Here is a 19,421-nt window from a genome sequence, read left to right on the forward strand (position 1 = left end):
TGGTGTGAACTACACTATCGCTTAACAAGGGCGCCGAAAGGAAGTGGGCTCTGCTACGCGCCTATTCGCGCCGCTTCGGCCGCCGGTGTGAACCAGTATAATCGGTCCGCCTGAGACTCATCCAGTGAGAAACGTTCCGCGGTGCAAAAATAAGTGCGATTAAAATGCGTCAATTTTTTTAACGCGTTATTTTTTTGTGATTAATTAATCTTAATTAACGCGTTAAAGTCCCGGCCCTAGTTTTAACGTAACTGATAATACCCGAGGTGGTGTCTATTATCAGGAGGTAATGGACTACGTGAAGGACAGAACCATCAGACGCCCAGTGGAGATTTTGCAACCAAAATGTTGTTTCACGAGTCATAACTCCGTTTCCACATCATTGTACGTAGCAGGATGTTGTTGTACGTAGCAGGATGTTGTTATAATGTGTATCAACAATGAGGTGATAAATTAGGTACGGATCTGTGAAGAACTCAACTGAGCCTGTAAATCGACACACTGAGGGCACTCGATTGCAGACTTGTCTAATATTGTACAACAACGTTTTCAATCAATCAATCAATCAATCCTAAAGTCCACGATGGAGTTGCTGAGCTGGTCACTGAATGCGATCGACAGAGTGTTCTCAACACGGCGTGCAGGTTCTGGTGAACCTACATGCCCGGACGGAACCTTCATGCCCGGCTACGTCATGGATGGTTGGGAAAAGTGGAAAGTCATCTGCCTTGCCGCACTGGATGTGGAGGACGTCGAGGACGTGTACGTGTTCACATTCATGACAACTGAAACGATCGCCTTGGGATGTGGAATCTTCATGCTATATCGGAGAATGAGAAAGATCGCTACTGAGCAGACCAGTGCGAGGGCGGACAACGCCACTACTCGGGTTGCTGTGGCTGGGATTCGCTCTGACATCTCTGAAATTTGCGAGATCGTGGCACTGATGCAAGCTGAAAAAGCCACAAATCGAGAGGTCATGGCGAAGTTAACGGCAGCGAAAACTGCAGAGGATGATTAAAATAAAAATGGCATAAAAAAGGGCCCTCACACCATCCCAACAAAAAATATCTACACTGGTCTTTTGCTCTTTGTCGATTGGACCACCTTCTGACTTTGTGTCATGCCCGGCTATAAGATGAGACTGTTGTTCACTCATGTCGGACAAATATGGACGTGTGCAGACACACACCAAATCTGTATGTACTGTCTAGAGCTGGACCTCAGCTCTCTATACCACCTACTGCTGAAGCATGTTATGTCAAAATTCATAAGTAAAAGAAAATGTTTTGTCAAAATGTAAAATGCAGAAGATATGAAAAGATTATGATAAAGATTTTATCCTGTGGGTAATGGGGGCGGGACTAGATAAGCTTTGGCTTCTCCCGCTTTCCCTTTCGGCCATGTGTATTGTATTATTTTAACAAAGATGAAGTGTGATGATGACGATCTAATTGACATGCCCGAAATAAATAAGTAAATAAATAAATTGTCACCCCATAAGGTTCTAATGCGACGGAAACATTGTCCACTGCTCCCGTTAATAGGACGGACCTTAGATACGACTCTGCAACGGGAGATATTTCTAGAACCCTTAGGCTCAGCTACGAACCACAAAGCTAACATTATGCTAGCAAAACGCTGAGTCCAGCACGAAGACAGGTGTTCACGGGTCCAGAACGTGGTCAACGTGAGTCAGATCCATTTATAGTATTGATTCTGACACTAGCATCAATTCTTAGAGCAAGACTCATCAATATAAAGATAAACAGAGCAAACTGATTCATGTTCATATTGTATTTAATGTATCAGGATGCAGCAGCAGAGACCAGGCTCCCCTGGACCTGGACCTGGACCCAGCTGTGTGTCCATGAAGAGTGACTGGTCTATGGATCACCCCATTGTCTTTAAAGCTGACCAAGCTGATGATGGAAGGTAAGAACTGAACCTGAACCCTCCTTGGAGGATGAATCAGGTCTAGACCAGCCAGAGAAAAGTTACGAGTCAGTGAGACGCTAAATTGGCTAACGTGACAGCTACTGCCAGCTAAGATAAGCTTAACTATGCTAAGCTGGGTTTACATCAGAGCTGCTAGAAAACCTGGCATCAGACTCCAAGGGGCTCTGACCAAACTGGGTACTTGATGCGTTTGGAATGAGACCGCTTTGGTCCAAACAGGTAAAGAAATCCAGAGGAATCAGGAACAGGCAACAGATCAAAGTCCAGGAACAGGTACAAAGGGAGAAATGGATACATGTCAGGTACTGGATCAGGCCAGGATTCAGGTTTTCATGGGAAGCAACTTTGATCTTTTCTGACTTTAATCCCTCAAGAGGCCGTTCAAGGCAAGCAAGCAGCAACCAGAGAGACATTCTACACCACCAGCTACACCATCTGGTCCAAGACCTTAATGAGTTTTACTGCAGGTTTGAGAAGCCAACATTCACACAATCAATGTATCTGGTATTTAGTATTGTTGTTGGTGGATTCAGGTCCAGATTTTGACATTTAAGTGCAAAGTATTTAAATATAAAATATGCATATACAAATATGCCCTCTACTGATTGATACTAGATGGAAACTCCAGTTCTGTAAAGTGAAGCCAAGGCTGAAGTGCCTTAAACTGTCATTCTCTCTTGTTGTATAGAAGTCTATGAGAAAATGGTCTCTCTGCTGGCCACCAGGGGGCGACTCCTCTCTGGTTGTATAGAAGTCTATGAGAAAATGGTCCTACTTCTCTCTGCTGGCCACCAGGGGGCGACTCCTCTCTGGTTGTATAGAAGTCTATGAGAAAATGGTCCTACTTCTTTCTGCTGGCCACCAGGGGGCGACTCCTCTCTGGTTGTATAGAAGTCTATGAGAAAATGGTCCTACTTCTCTCTGCTGGCCAACAGGGGGCGACTCCTCTCTGGTTGTATAGAAGTCTATGAGAAAATGGTCCTACTTCTCTCTGCTGGCCACCAGGGGGCGACTCCTCTCTGGTTGTATAGAAGTCTATGAGAAAATGGTCCTACTTCTCTCTGCTGGCCAACAGGGGGCGACTCCTCTCTGGTTGTATAGAAGTCTATGAGAAAATGGTCCTACTTCTCTCTGCTGGCCACCAGGGGGCGACTCCTCTCTGGTTGTATAGAAGTCTATGAGAAAATGGTCCTACTTCTCTCTTGATGTATTATCTCAGTAAACATTGTAAACATGAGTTTATGGTCTCAATCTCTAGTTTCAAGTCTTCTTCAATCCAGCATGATGTTCATTTAGTACATTATGGTCCATTTAGAGTCCACCAGACCAGAAAGCAGGGGATGCTTTAGGGGGCGGGGCTTACCTGCTGATTGACAGGTTGCTACCACGCTACCAATGCAGGTTAGCTACTAAGATGACTTTAACACTTAGCTGTAAAGTTGACCTTGAATTATGAAGTTAACTTTGTTAGCAGCTTCAAACCAGAATCCAGATGGATCCAGATCCAGTAAGGTTGCTGCTCTGGGTTCCGGTCTGCCGCTTGTGTTCATCAGATCCACCCTTTGTGCAGAATCTTTGTTGGATCAAAATCCAACAGGTGATGTCGCCATGACGACGTCCACTTCTGATCTCCAGTCTGTGGTTTAGTGACTCTTTAAACTTGGTTTTCTCCACAGAGTTCAGCAGATCTCAGAGGTTCTGTTGACCCAGCAGCATCAAACACACCTGGACTCCATATTTATGGTGAGTACATGTACAAGCTCACCTTTCACTATTAACCACATCAACTACAGATTCAATGCTGAACAGGTTCTAGTGGTCTCCATGCTGCTCAGACCCACACATGAATCCCATGTTGGGTTCTTTAGAGTTCATGTTCAGTTTATCCTTCTGTTCCAGCTGCTGGAGGAGAACATCGGCACTTTTGTGAAGAACGAGCTGAAGAAGATCCAGAAGGTCCTGAGTCCAGATTACCCAGAATGCTTGGAGAGTGAGGACGAGGAGTTGTTGGACGGTGAGGATGAAGAGCAGAGGAGCAGCAGAGAGGCGTTTCAGAAGATCACAGTGCACTTCCTGAGGAGAATGAAGCAGGAGGAGCTGGCTGACTGTCTGCAGATCAGTAAGAGGATTTTAACAGTTTTAACATGGTGGAAAGAAGAGAAGGATTCAACATGAAGAACTTCATATTTCTCCTAATAGGCTGCACACAACTTCAATGTTTAGGTTCTCTGGTTGTCTACAGACCCGATTACAGCTGATGTCATCATAAATATGTGTACGCATGATGTCAACGTTTATGTCGTTTTGCTTCAACCATCCAGACGAGTTAGAAGCTTTAAACAGTGAATTTAAACTGTTAGCAGCATCTAAATGTCTGCTTGTTACGTGTTCGGTTGTCAGAATCGATATTCCAACAGACTCAAGTTCTACAGAGTTCAGACAGGATCACGACCGTTTCAGAGGAACAGGTGTTTCACTTCACCCAGTGACCGTGTTAACTGGTGACTTACAGCTCGTATAACTCCAGTGTTGGTAGATGAAAAGAAAAAATGTATTTAAAACAGGCTTCTATGAGGACACCTCCATGTTTTCAATGGTGGCGTCTCAGCGTGGAGGATTACGGTCTACCAGGATATTTAAAAATCCCAACGGTACTATTTTCAACACCGTCATCAATACCGTCTCTTTCTATGATGCTGTATTGTGATGTGTTGTAGTGACCAGCAGACGCCACCAGAGGTCAGTGTTTCTGTTTTGTTGCCTTAAAAATCTCATTCTGGTGAATTTTCCTTTCAAAACCAAAACGGCACATTGAGGCGATACAAGAGGCTCTTTATTTCTAGACTGACTCACTGAGCTTTACAGCTGCAGTTCAAAGGGTTATATATCCTTCCAGTTCTGTTTGTCTTGTAAATGTCTTTTATTTTACTTCTGTTGGCTTCATCAGGTGCACCTGATTGATTTTGTGTCCAATAGTTATGATTTAATCATGAAAGAAGCTCATGAAGTCACTACTACTGAGGACTATAGGAATACATGGCTCTAACACATGGCTTGTCATAGACTGTTAAAGGGTCTGTAGGATCCACTAACTGGGTTCCTTTGTTGTTTATCCAGGAACCGCTGGTGCAGTGTACCAACGTAAACTCAAGTCTAACCTCAGGAAGAAGTTCCAGTGTTTGTTTGAGGGCATCACTAAAGCAGGAAACCCAACCCTCCTGAATCAGGTCTACACGGAGCTCCACGTCACAGAGGGAGGGACTGCAGAGGTCAATGACCAACATGAGGTCAGACAGATTGAAATGGCATCCAGGAAACCAGACCGACCAGAAACAACCATCAGACAAGAAGACATCTTTAAAGGCTCACCTGGAAGGGATGAACCAATCAGAACAGTGATGACAAAGGGAGTGGCTGGCATCGGGAAAACAGTGTTAACACAGAAGTTCACTCTGGACTGGGCTGAAGACAAAGCCAACCAGGACATACAGTTCACGTTTCCATTCACTTTCAGAGAGCTGAACCTGCTGAAAGAGAAGAAGTTCAGCTTGGTGGAACTCCTTCATGACTTCTTCCCTGGAACCAAAGAAGCAGGAATCTGCAGGTTTGAAGGGTTCCAGGTTGTGTTCATCTTTGATGGTCTGGACGAGTGTCGACTTCCTCTGGACTTCCTCAACAACGAGATCCTGTCTGATGTTACAGAGTCCACCTCGGTGGATGTGCTGCTGACAAACCTCATCAGGGGGAAACTGCTTCCCTCTGCTCATCTCTGGATCACCACAAGACCTGCAGCAGCCAATCAGATCCCTCCTGGGTGTGTTGACATGGTGACAGAGGTCAGAGGGTTCACTGACCCACAGAAGGAGGACTACTTCAGGAAGAGGTTCAGAGATGAGGAGCAGGCCAACAGGATCATCGCCCACATCAAGACCTCACGAAGCCTCCACATCATGTGCCACATCCCGGTCTTCTGCTGGATCACTGCTACAGTTCTGGAGGACGTGTTGAAGACCAGGGAGGGAGGGGAGCTGCCCAAGACCCTGACCGACATGTACATCCACTTCCTGGTGGTTCAGTCCAAACTGAAGAACGTCATATATGATGGAGGAGCTGAGACGGATCCACACTGGAGTCCAGAGACCGGGAAGATGATTGAGTCTCTGGGAAAACTGGCCTTTGAGCAGCTGCAGAAAGGAAACCTGATCTTCTATGAACCAGACCTGAAAGAGTGTGGCATCGATATCAAAGCAGCCTCAGTGTACTCAGGAGTGTTCACACAGGTCTTCAGAGAGGAGAGAGGACTGTACCAGGACCAGGTGTTCTGCTTCGTCCATTTGAGTGTTCAGGAGTTTCTGGCTGCTCTTCATGTCCATCTGACCTTCATCAACTCTGGTGTCAATCTGATGGCAGAAGAACCAACAACCTCCTGGTGGTCTAAAGTCTCCAGACACAAACCTAAACTAACACATCTGCACCAGAGAGCTGTGGACAAGGCTTTACAGAGTCCAAACGGACACCTGGACCTGTTCCTCCGCTTCCTTCTGGGTCTGTCACTAGAGACCAATCAGAAACACCTACGAGGTCTGCTGACACAGACAGGAAGTAGCTCACAGACCAATCAGGAAACAGTCCAGTACATCAAGGAGAAGGTTGATGAAGATCTGTCTCCAGAGAGAAGCATCAATCTGTTCCACTGTCTGAATGAACTGAATGATCGTTCTCTGGTGGAGGAGATCCAACAGTATCTGACTTCAGGACGTCTCTCCTCCAATAAACTGTCTCCTGGTCAGTGGTCAGCTCTGGTCTTCATCTTACTGTCATCAGATAAACATCTGGACGTGTTTGACCTGAAGGAATACTCTGCTTCAGAGGAGGCTCTTCTGAGGCTGCTGCCGGTGGTCCAAGCCTCCAGCAAAGCTCTGTAAATATAGTTCTTCATTCAGAAAACAACAAACCATCTTGGAATTACAAGGTTCTATCTGCATTCTGAACCATTTGATTGGTTTTCCCAACTGCAAAAGTTATATGAGAACAAGTCCTTTTCATACATAAGATTCAAATATGTTCTTCTTCTTGGGTTTAATGCAAACAGGACCTTCTAACCCCAATGCTGCTCACACAAGACACAAAGTGAATTTGTCACGCAGCATAATTGCATACAAAGTCAATCAAAGACGTGAATAGAAGCCATTTCACAATGGGCAGCGCAAATGACACAAATAACACATACAAGGTGAATTCACAGAAGTCTCACGAACCAAGAACTTGTGTGACGCTTTGTGTGTCAGTGTTGAGATTCTCATTCTGTGGAGACGAGGCTATGATCTCAGACAGGACGGCGTTTGGGTTCCCAGCTTCATATGCTAATGCTAGCCAGATAATGCTAGCTTCCTATATATTCCTAATGTTGCCATACTAATCATAGGAAGCCAGTGTTAGCTGGCTAGCATGGCAGCTAACAATGAAACTAAACTTATTAGCAAGACTGGACTAGTCTGGTGTTTGTCCTGCTGTCTTTCACAAGGCTTGATCTTGAGGTTTCTTCTAAGCGTTGCGTTGGCGTGACATTTCCTCTGCTCCTTGTTGCTGCTGCCACTGAGCAACCACAGCAACATGACAAAGAAGCACAACCTGATTGGTCTTCCTGTGTGCATTTGACCTGCTGATTGGCTCACAAGTAGAACCTTAGACAACCAAGGTGGTTTGACTTTGGAAATAGAACCTTTTTGTTTCCTAAATAAAACACCTCACATAATGTTACTAAGTTGTCATAGAATAAGAATATGTGAATAACTTAATTATGATAATAATGTCAGTTAGAACCTGAGGGGATGAACAGTTGTTTGTAATTGTTTCATCACTAATTTCTGGTTCCTCTTCAGACTCAGTGGCTGTAAGCTCTCAGAGAGAAGCTGTGAAGGTCTGTCCTCAGTTCTCAGCTCCCAGTCCTCCAGTCTAAGAGACCTGGACCTGAGTAACAACGACCTGCAGGATTCAGGAGTGAAGCTGCTGTCTGCTGGCCTGGAGAGTCCACACTGTCGACTGGAAACTCTCAGGTCAGATTCAACTACTTTGAGAAGTTTACCTATGAAGCTTTCAATGATGTGTTTACATGCACCAAATATTCAGTTATTTATATTCACGTATTCCTAAAAAGACACGTTTGCTACTAATCTGTTTACATGGCTGATGAAATACTGTTTCTGCTGCTAACGACTTGCCAGCAAAAGAACAAAACAAAACATTTGTCAAAACCAAACCTCTTGTTTCTCTTTTCCCTGCCGTTCCATGTTTTAATAGTTTTATAAATCCACCTGGTGTTTATAAATGCTGTTGCAAACGTCAGTCTACGTTTGTGAACGTCACTCCATGAACATGTGAGCCTGAACTACAACACCAGACTGTCTCTGCTGTCAAGGTGGAGCCAGTTTGAACCACTTTCTATACAGTTGAGTTTATTGAGTTTTATATGAAATGAACTAATATTCTTGTCACGGTGGCTGAAGCAGCAGGGAGGACCCACATGCAGACTCAAAGCTATGCAGATGCAATGAAGACGTATTATTCATGAAAACACCCCCTAGTGGCCAGCAGAGAGAATGCAGCTTTAAGGACATTCAGGCTTGACTTCACTTTTCTGAACCAAAGGTTGATGCCTGATTGGAATATCAACTCTGACAACTGAACATGAACCAACCAGACATTTTGATGCTGCTGACAGTTTTAATTCAAAGTTTAAAGCTTCTAACTCGTCTGCACGGCGGAGACAAAACGCCATTTTAACACCAACATGTGCACACACATTTATGATGACAATGACTGTAAAAGGCTCTATAGCAAGGGTCACTAAGAGGTGGAGCTTGGCCCAGATCCAGACCCAGACCCCGTCCTATCTGGACCCAGACCCATAACTGATAGATCATTGAGAATTATGAAATGATGACGGAGCGTTTCCATTTTACTGCTGCAGCGTTAGCATCACTACACTGGTTCAGATGGTTGGAGGCTAAATCATCTCACTGGTTGCTACTCACAAACACTAAATTACCCAGTAATGCAACGGGGTGAAACGTTAACTCTGAACTTAATCAAATCTGTGCAAACTGGAGTTTCTGTGAGTGACGTTTCTATGGTGACAACTGAGGAGACTCACTGACAGCTGACAGATGGATCAGAGAGTGGAGGTGATAAACGTCAGTCAGGTCGGTGAAATCTAGAGCCGATAGATAAGTTCACACGGCTGCTCTCAAAGAGGAACGCTGACAGTGAGAACAGAGCTTTGAATCAAGACAGACTCTTTTCTTCCAACTGGCAGTTGAACACCTGAATGCCTCATATGTTCTGAGACTCTTAAGAAGCACATTTTCAAAGCTGTGTTTTGTATTTTACTGTTATTATCAGAGAGCTTGTTATTCATAATTCCTCCAGGGGCCCGTTTCACAAAGCAGGTTCAACAAACTCTGAACCTAACCCTGAACTCTGAGTTGACCAACTCTGAGATGGGCAACTCTGAGTTTTCGGTTTCAGAACAGTGGTTTTGAATTAGTTCAGTCAACTCTGAGTATGTAAACTCTGAGTTACGCGCGTGCCTGCCGACTCTATAAAGCCATCATCAATGGAGCTCCGATACTACGATTCACCATGGCAACGGGGAGAGCGTCATTAGATATTACCGAGTGTTTATGTAGAAAATGAGCATATCCTGAGAAAGCGGAGCAACGTAACTGCAGCAAAGTAGCGATAGTTGGCGTGGCAGACAATTACTGCCCGATCTAATGTGTATAACTGAATGAAACAGTCTATTGATCTAAAGGTAATAAGTGTTCATTTTCAGCTTTGCAGAGCGACACTGTGGTGTAATGGTTAGCAACGATGCCCACGGCACAGGGGATCGGGGTTCAACTCTCGTAGTTCACAAAGTAGAGCACTGAATGAATTATCATTTCCATTGGGTGTAATCCCCCCAGGCACAGAAAGAAAGTGGCTTCAGTTGAAAGTTAAGCATAACAATATTGCGCAAATACATTGACTAAGGCATATGATTTTAATCATATTTCACATATTAAACAGTAAATATAAGCAGGTATTTCAACACAGAAATGTACTTAAACATTTCATAAATCTCCCGTTCGCAAAAACGCTAGCTCCGCAAAGAATCTGGTTGCGGATTATGTCCGCGATATGAAATGTTGAAAATGTCGGAGAATATTGTTTAGATAATATCTAATGTGATTGGAAGGAAAGGCAATCAAAATTCTCTCCCGATGCAAAGCTGCAAGAATCACTTTTATTTCCATATCGATTAGGTTGACGATGAAAGGACGGCACAATTTTTCAGAGTTGGTTCAGATTCCGGAAAAAGGCGGAGACATGTAGGGAGAAACTCAGGGTTGTTGAAGCAAACCTGCTAGCAAGCAGGTTAGGTTCACGGAGTATGTTACCCGGGTAACTGACTCAGATTTATGCTGAACTGGCTTTGTGAAACCGAAAAACCAGAGTTTCCCTCATCTCAGGGTTAACTAACTCAAGGTTTTCACTAAACCTGCTTTGTGAAACGGACCCCAGTTCAATATGAAAACTATAAACATTGTTGAAATGTTATTGAATTCCAGCCTTTTTTCTTTGCTAGATGGTTTAAAATCAATTCCAGATCTTTGTTGGCACACCAGGTCTGAAGACAGACCACATAGACTGTTTCAACTGTTGTTTCTTCTCTTTTCTAACGCTTCAATTTCTCTCTCAATCATTTCAGCTCGTCTCTTGTCTTTCTTTAACTTCCTCCTCTGTCCATCTCTGTCCATCACTCAGCCACGCTTATCCCACCCAGTACAACATCAACACAACAAAAGACAAATATCACTTTTTCTCATTTTAAAAGTGGACAAATGGACATAAGTCTATGTAAAGTCCCCAGAAGTGACAGTAGTGTGTGTCTTCAGTCTGTCAGGTTGTCGGATCACAGAGGACGGCTGTTCTTCTCTGGCCTCAGCTCTGGACTCCAACCCCTCCTATCTGAGACAGCTGGACCTGAGCTACAATCATCCAGGAGACTCAGGAGTCAAGCTGCTGTCTGCTGGACTGGAGGGTCCACACTGGAGACTGGACACTCTCAGGTGAGGACAGGTGGACAGACATCAGACTGGACACTCTCAGGTGAAGACAGATGGACAGACATCAGACTGTACTCTCAGGAGAGGACAGATGGACAGACATCAGACTGGACACTCTCAGGTGAGGACAGGTGGACAGACATCAGATTGGACACTCAGGTGAGGACAGATGGACAGACATCAGAGTGGACACTCAGGTGAGGACAGATGGACAGACATCAGAGTGGACACTCAGGTGAGGACAGATGGACAGACATCAGACTGGACACTCAGGTGAGGACAGATGGACAGACATCAGATTGGACACTCAGGTGAGGACAGATGGACAGACATCAGAGTGGACACTCAGGTGAGGACAGATGGACAGACATCAGACTGGACACTCAGGTGAGGACAGATGGACAGACATCAGACTGGACACTCAGGTGAGGACAGATGGACAACAGCTCCAGACTGTGTCTCCGTCTCTGACTGAGGAACTGGGGTTCATGTTTAATGGTGGACCTGATTGAGGTCTTTGAATGTCTTCCTGCAGGGTGGACCATGGAGGACAGCAGAGACTGAGACCTGGTCTGAGGAAGTGTGAGTATGTTTTCAGTAACTCAGCTGCTCCAGATTTGAACGTGTTCATGACTGAAATCCGATGATCACGTTTCTATCAGGATGCAGCGTTTGTTTCTTCGTGGCTGTAAAGATGTCGTGTTGTGTTCACACCAAACGCCACATTTTCACCTTCAATTACACACAAAGTCAACGCAGAGACACAAACGGACGGCAATTCCTGCCGGACGGCAACGGAGACAAACACGCAACATTCACGTAGTCGTGTTTGTGTGAGTTTAAATATTTCAACTCAAGAGATAAATTCCTCTGTGTCTCTAAAGCGTCTCAGCGTTGAGATCGTCCTCCTGTCGTCCTGACGTCCCTGAATCCTAAATGGAGGAACCAGATGTTGTCTCCTGGGTCTGTGGTCCCCTAGAGGTCTAGATAGTAGCTCACATTAGTCTAGAGACCAGACCAGACTATGTGGAGGAACCAGAGACGGTCTGTGGTCCCCCAGAGGTCTAGATAGTAGCTCACATTAGTCCAGAGACCAGACCAGACTATGTGGAGGAACCAGAGACTGTCTGTGGTCCCCCAGAGGTCTAGATAGTAGCTCACATTAGTCCAGAGACCAGACCAGACTATGTGGAGGAACCAGAGACTGTCTGTGGTCCCCCAGAGGTCTAGATAGTAGCTCACATTAGTCCAGAGACCAGACCACAGGTTGGTCTGGTTTCAATCTTTAGTAATTTAAGGCCAAACTGTGATATTTTTTACGACCAACGATGTAATTTTGTCGTGTTTTTGTTTTGTCTGTTGATCGTCAGTGATCCAGAAATCAAGCGTAGCGTTAGTTCTGGCAGGTCACGACGTCAAGCTCTAAATCAGCATCAACAGCGTAGCTGTCAAAACCGAGGAGATCAGCTGACGGCTCAGCTGACTCCCCGTGCCCGCTTCCTATTGGGAAATTGCATTCAGAGCGCGCTATTTAAACTGCTCTAGCCTGACCTCCCTCGTTGCTTCCTCTGCCGGCGTTTGCAAGACGAGCTCCCGTTCGAAGAGAATTCGCTATTCACGTTCGTACTCACCCTACTGCTCTTGATGTCGTCGCCCTCCGTCCATGATGAGGACCCGCGTCAATATGACGGTACAGAGCCTCAGCAAAACCCCGAAACAGAGGAAGCCGAAGAATCTACGACGATGAGAGGGCTCCATCTCTCCATCGAAGCTCTCGCCCGGCAGGCAAAGGTAACGCCACAGATGTCCCATTGCTCGATGACTGGCCGATTCCAAAGCCGCTGGAGTTTCTGTTTGCCAACGATGTTACCGCTCCGGGCGGAGCGTCACACCAGGGACTGTTAGCTTCATTTTAAATTTCGCTGGGTTTCAGCCTCCACCCGCCGATCAGCTCCTGTCTCCGCTCCTCGGAAAGCTTCAGCAAACGAAAACACAGCTCCCGGAACTCAGCATTCGCTCCGACTCCAGCTGACGCCCCGCTTCCTCCTCGACGCGGGCCGATGATGTCACTCCGACACCCAGGGCCGGAGTGGGACTCATTTTCAGCCCTGGAGTTTCATACCTCAGACCGGCCCACTACCTGATCAGTACACAAAATACCTCCGATCGGGAGGCCCGGACTAGGAGGTGAGAAACGCGGGGAACGCCGGCGGCCGTGACGACCGCCGGCGCACCCGCGCGCGCCTGGGGGGTTTGGAGAAACCGCGCCCCCTCGGCATCCGGAGACAGCTGGAGGCCGCGCGGCGCGCACCCCGGGCGGGGAGGCGTCGGCGAACCGGTAATGATCCTTCCGCAGGTTCACCTACGGAAACCTTGTTACGACTTTTACTTCCTCTAGATAGTCAAGTTTGATCGTCTTCTCGGCGCTCCGCCAGGACCGTTGCCGACCCCGGCAAAAAAATTATTATTTCTATTTATTTACAAAATAAATAAAAATAATAATTGAACACCGGCCCTCGCGGCCCAAAAGTCAGACCGGCCCACCGGGAATTGTCCCGGTCCTCCCGATTAGCCACTCCGGGCCTGCCGACACCCCCCGACGGCGTCTCTATCCCGCGCAGAACTCTGGGAAGTGCAGTCCCAACCTCCACCGGCGTCCCAGTCTACCCTCCCGCTGCTGCCATCTCTGGCAATCTGAAAAGCCAGATCCTCGCAGTCGCAGGTAATGATGTCAATCTAGTCAAATCCTGCTGTGCTCTGATTTCAATGATAAGCGTGTGTTAGATTGTGGTGATGTGTCTGTAATGTTAAAAGATTATGATCCTAGACTTGGAAGACTCTGACACTAGCAGAATTCACCATTGCTATGGTGTATACAGAGATGTAGCCTAATCAGTGAAGTCTATCCATCCCGTCGAGCCGATCTGGATACCTATCTCTCCATCATTGCCGATCTTGCCATGTCATATCTGTTCTATGAATACCACAAATCATTCTCTGCCACGGCTGCCATGTTCATTCAGAGGTTAACCAAAGACTGGACTGGTCCGTGATTGACCTGGCTCTAATCAGCAGGCACTGCACTGGCCGCTAAGCTCTTTCTTGCACGATTTGCGGTTCTTTCTCACACTCATCCAACCTGTGTCCCAAACCCGTGGCTATAGCCTCGTCCATCCGCCGGCAGGCCCAAAAGCCGATGAGGATAAGGTGACATCTTTTTGGACTCCAATGTGCCACAAATCCATAAAAATGTATGCAATATGTCAACTGTAACTATATTCATGCTTGCAGCTATTGTGGGGACGGGCATCCAAAATCAGTGAGTCCCAGACGAACCCGCCTCGTGAGGAAGGAAAAGAGATAATAAAACATCTGTTAAATAATTGTAAGCTGCAAAAAATAAATAAATAAATAAATAAAAAAAATAAATAAATAAATAAATAAATAAATAAATAAATAAATAAATAAATAAATAAATAAATAAATAAATAAATAAAAATGAAGCAGCTGTTACTTTATCAACAAAGGGTGCATACCATTAATTAACAGATTAATAAGACGCCTTACTTGGGCATCCTTTCTGGGGATCTTCATCATCTAGCAGCTCACATTCCAGGCCGCATGTGCTTTTTGGTTCACTGTTTTGAGTCCCGCAAATGCAGCCGTCCTCCATCAAAGGCCTCCTCGCAGGTGTCCAGTTCCACCTGCGCTGTTTAGATCCATCCGCCACAGCTGCTAGAGAATCCATCCATTAAGCTCCTGCTAAACGGCTTCAAGAGAGGAACCCAAGGCAACGACATTCCTCTCCCTTTCTTTCACCCCTCCACTTTTGCACAGATTAATCACTCACTAAGGAACGGGTGCTTTGGTTCACAGGCTCACTGTTAGAAACAGTCTTCCTCACAGCCTATGGGTTTTAATAGAGATGCTCCGATACTCGGATCGGATATCGGCTCCAATATTGACGAATTAGGATGAATGAGGACGATCCAGCATTCCGATCCAGTCATTTTATTTTTATTAATATCATACACAGCAATACAGTTACAGCGATCTAGTCACTTCAATGCTATGTTTGCAACGCTGGTTACGTCATCACGCAGAGCAGCTAGTGATGAGTAAACACAGAGCAACATGGAGCAAGGTTCATTAAGCCATTGTTTGTTGGGTTTCAGGCAGCTGCTATATTTTATATTACGTTTTAAAATATCTGTTTACAGTGCACTTTACATGGTTACAAGTGTTATTTCTTTCTTTTGCTGCTAATGTACACTTTATTCGTTAATAAATAATATTAAGTACATTTATATCTGTGGCAATGCCACATGATCGGAACTGGATCGGTGCATCTCTAGTCTTTAAGGTGTGGAGAAATCCCCACACACTCACGATCTTCGACCCCTCCCAAGACCTCACCATAGGCCATGTAACTCTCCACAGTCATTACCTTTGTGTTCCTGAAACATTCCAAAACTGATAGAGACAGAAGTGGAATATCAGTTCCTATTTCCCAAACTAACTCTGATTTTTGTCCATTGTCTTCCATGGCCCGCTATCTGGGAGCCGTGCTCCAGCCAGCCCACAGGAGCCGCTGTTCATCACGGAGGGAGGAGAACCCCTGTCACAAGCCTGGTTCACCTCTTGCCTCCGCCTCCTCTGCCAATTCTGCGGCCTCTCTCCAGAACGCTGCATTCGTTCCGCTTTGGAGCAGCAATGGTCGCTCCTGTGTCCACCCTAAAAGCTATGGGCAGATGGTCCTCACCTGCTTATGAACGTTATCTGCGCCCCGGAAATAGAGCCATGCTAGGATGCTCAAAGCCATGAGCCGAATATTGCAAGTACATAAGGATAATTAAAATATATAGGCATGATAGGATACGTCTGTCTCCTCCTTATTCACCAAGCTGAGGGGTAACGGATCGGCTTATCTGCTATTTAAATAGGCTACATTTATTTGAACTCAGATAGCCTCCTGACATCTCTTGTAGCAAGAGGGTCAGGGAATTGCCAGTGTGGTCGTTTTGGGGGTTTTTCTTTGTTGCTGCGCTCCCTGCTTATGCCGTTCATGATGGTTCATGAAGGGCAGGAAGGTGCTCCTCCTGCCTCAGGCTTTCCATGCAAGCGCGTGGAAGAGCAGGGAGTCCCAGAACAGTACCATACCGCCAAATGAAACTTGTGCAAATAAATAAAGATTCTTTTTACAAAGTGGTCCTGACTGAACAGACAGGTTCGTTCTCACTAATCCAACTTTCCTAACGGCTCTACATATATTACACTAATTATACACATATATAGAAACCTGTTCTCCAGGCAGGACCACACGGCCTCCCACAAAGAACACCCCCACTCCACATGGCTGACTGGTCGACACCCACAGCCGCCATCTTGGAACACACACACACACACACACACACACACACACACACACACACACACACACACACACACACACACACACACACACACACACACTTGTATAGTATTTAGTTAGATAGGCCACTTGGACTTAGTGTATGTTTCTTTGTTGATTGTTAATAAACCCCTTATGAACATACTGCTGTGTTTATTAATGTTGTATAAGAATTAATGATATCAACCTCTTCTCTGTGAAGAATTCACTAATCCTTCCACTGTTTGTACTCATATTCTAATAGTTATTAATTATTGGCATTTGAGTACAAACTCCTTTATATTGAGACTGAGTATTGATATTAATAATTATCTATTAATAACTGAATCTGCTCCTGCTAGTTCCCCAACACTGTGTTTTTCTCAGCGATCCAACAAAACACACACCACTACACACCGGTGTCCTATTTATCAATGAAATGTATGACGTGACCCATCACCACCAAGTTACCGCCCCCTTGTGATGTCATATACTAATACCGAAAGTATATTTATTAAGCTTTAAAACACAAACAACAAACACCCAATTGTCTCCAACAATAACCTTTAGCTGCATTGTGTTTGTTCTCTCCATCAGATGTCTGTGAACTGGAACTGGACACAAACACAGTCAGCAGAAACCTCAAACTGGACGACACCAACAGGAAGGTGACACATGTGTTCAACGACCAGTCATATCCAGATCATCCAGACAGATTTGTCTCAGAGCCTCAGCTGCTGTGTAGAGACGGTCTGACTGGTCGCTGTTACTGGGAGGTCGAGTGGGGAGGACATGTTCATATATCAGTGAGTTACAGAGGAATCAAGAGGAGAGGAGACGACTCTGGGTTTGGATGGAATGATCAGTCCTGGAGTCTGGGTTTTTATGCTGGTGGTTACTCTGTCTGGCACAAAAACAAAGAAACACACATCTCCTCCTCCTCCTCCTACTCCTCCTCCTCCTCTGGTGTGGTAGCAGTGTACTTGGACTGTCCTGCTGGCACTTTGACCTTCTACAGAGTCTCCTCTAACAAACTGATCCACCTCCACACCTTCAACACCACATTCACTGAACCTCTTTATCCTGGGTTTGCAGTCTGGTATGGATCAGTGTCTCTGTGTCTCTGAAACTGTTCACAACAAACACAAAGCGGTGTGATTACATTCAGAGTCAATGCAAAGATGTGAATGAAAACATTGCAGTTTGTAATCAGTCAGGTTCATTCCTCCTTGTACTTGTTGTAAATGTATTAATGCTTGTGTAAATGTACTTAAATGAATGGAGTATATCGGGATGGCTTTGTCTTTAGACTGAACCTTGTCGTGTTGAGGAACATGCATTAGTGACTGGAGCAAATAGTTGCTGTCCAGTGAAAACCATCAACATGAAACACAGAGCACACACAGGTTAGAATAGAAAACATAATGTATTTAACATATTACAAATAAAAACATATTAAACTGTTTCTTCATTGTTGGAGAAAATGCTCCTGCTAAATCCACTAAGGAATTATAAACTATGATGATGCTGCAGCTGTGATTTTCCATTCATCAACGCTTTATAACGCTTGCTCTTGGGTGATGTTGGAGATACACAGACCAGCTGATGAAGACGGCTGCATGATGCATGTGAACGTGTCTGGGTATAAATGGTGACTTTGCTGCAGTGAACCTCCGTTGAATTGAATCCGGCGTCACCAACAGGCTTGGAAGAAGAGAAGCGTCCGCTGGCTGCATCTCGGCTCTGGGCAACTCCGACACTGCGGACGCAAATAAAGGTCGGAGGCGTTTTGCCACTATTTTATCGTCAGCTTCACCTCGGCCTAGACGCAGTGAGTAACGCATAATATTCTCCAAAAGGAAATTGATTAAATCAAGATGAGAGAATGTGTGGATTCAAATCAAACGACTGAAATAATAAAAAGACAAAAGCTCTGTGTAATAAGGAAGTTACATGAGAACATGTTCAAATAAAATAATAATACAAAGAATGTGAGTTAAAAGTAGATCCTGAGGGTAAAGTTAGGGCCGTTGATGAGACTCAGACCAGAGTGTCCCAAAACCAAGACTGCAAACTGTCCATAAATGCAACTTGGGGTCCTTCATGAATGCAACTCCTTCACTTATAATAGACACATTTATCAACACAATTCCAATTACTATATGTCTGCATGAAAGTGATTGTTAAATATGCATATAGTTTGTTTTCATGAACGGCCGAGATGTGCAGCACTTTAAAGAGATCACGCCGACCCACAACTCTTTTCCTTTTGCATAGGAAGGTCCGTTGTATCCTAAAGGAGATCTGAAAGGATCATTGGAGCTCCTTTCCTTTGGTAAAGGAAGGTCCGTTGTATCCTAAAGGAGATGTGAAAGGATCATTGGAGCTCCTTTCCTTTGGTAAAGGACGGTCCGTTGTATCCTAAAGGAGATCTGAAAGGATCATTGGAGCTCCTTTCCTTTGGTAAAGGAAGGTCCGTTGTATCCTAAAGGAGATCTGAAAGGATCATTGGAGATCCTTTCCTTTGGTAAAGGAAGGTCCGTTGTATCCTAAAGGAGATCTGAAAGGATCATTGGAGCTCCTTTCCTTTGCATTTAGAGAATCTGAACGGCTCTTATCATGGCGGACCTTGTTTACTTCCGGGTCACGTCTTCAGTTAGGAACCTTCCTCAGAGAAAAAGGCCAAATCCCAACGTCGCCCCTCACAGACTCACAGACTTTGATGTGCGTTCCCGTTGAGTCCCTGAGGGTTCAGGTCTGTCCCACGGTCACATCGTGAAGTGCACGAGGACTGGCTCGTGGACATTTTGAGCCCTTTATGCCCACTAACGTAACTCAGCATCGATGCTGACTTTGCCTGAAGGAATTACCCACATTTCATAGCGTTGCAACGTGAAACACGGGGTTACCAGGAAAAGCCGGGAGGACTTAAAAAGGTAAACCAAGAGGACGCCACATGTGTG

General features: G+C 45.3%; 3 protein-coding genes across 3 annotated transcripts in view; all 3 read left to right on the plus strand.

Moving 5' to 3' along the window:
• LOC311016213 (NLR family CARD domain-containing protein 3-like) overlaps positions 1–6,925 on the plus strand; it is a 51,569-nt gene extending 44,644 nt beyond the window's left edge. Inside the window, exon 2 of the mRNA XM_084013791.1 lies at positions 5,244–6,925. Within this exon, the coding sequence (XP_083869917.1) occupies positions 5,262–6,884 (1,623 nt within the window). The 5' untranslated portion in view covers positions 5,244–5,261 and the 3' untranslated portion in view covers positions 6,885–6,925. The remainder of the gene's footprint in view (positions 1–5,243) is intronic.
• Positions 1–19,421, plus strand: part of LOC311016207 (uncharacterized protein) — a 618,931-nt gene that overhangs the window by 3,595 nt on the left and 595,915 nt on the right. The window contains exon 4 of the mRNA XM_084013783.1: positions 1,813–1,935. Within this exon, the coding sequence (XP_083869909.1) occupies positions 1,813–1,935 (123 nt within the window). The remainder of the gene's footprint in view (positions 1–1,812; positions 1,936–19,421) is intronic.
• LOC311015805 (stonustoxin subunit beta-like) lies at positions 7,573–18,606 on the plus strand (the record flags this gene model as incomplete). Its single annotated transcript, XM_084013248.1, has 5 exons — positions 7,573–7,597; positions 7,799–8,015; positions 10,899–11,072; positions 11,605–11,651; positions 17,056–18,606. 5 exons carry the CDS (start codon positions 7,573–7,575, stop codon positions 17,583–17,585), a joined length of 993 nt encoding a protein of 330 aa, XP_083869374.1. The 3' UTR covers positions 17,586–18,606.

The sequence above is a fragment of the Eutrigla gurnardus genome, assembly GCF_963514095.1.
Source record: "Eutrigla gurnardus genome assembly, chromosome: 7".
In the NCBI taxonomy this organism is placed as follows: Eukaryota; Metazoa; Chordata; class Actinopteri; order Perciformes; family Triglidae; genus Eutrigla; species Eutrigla gurnardus.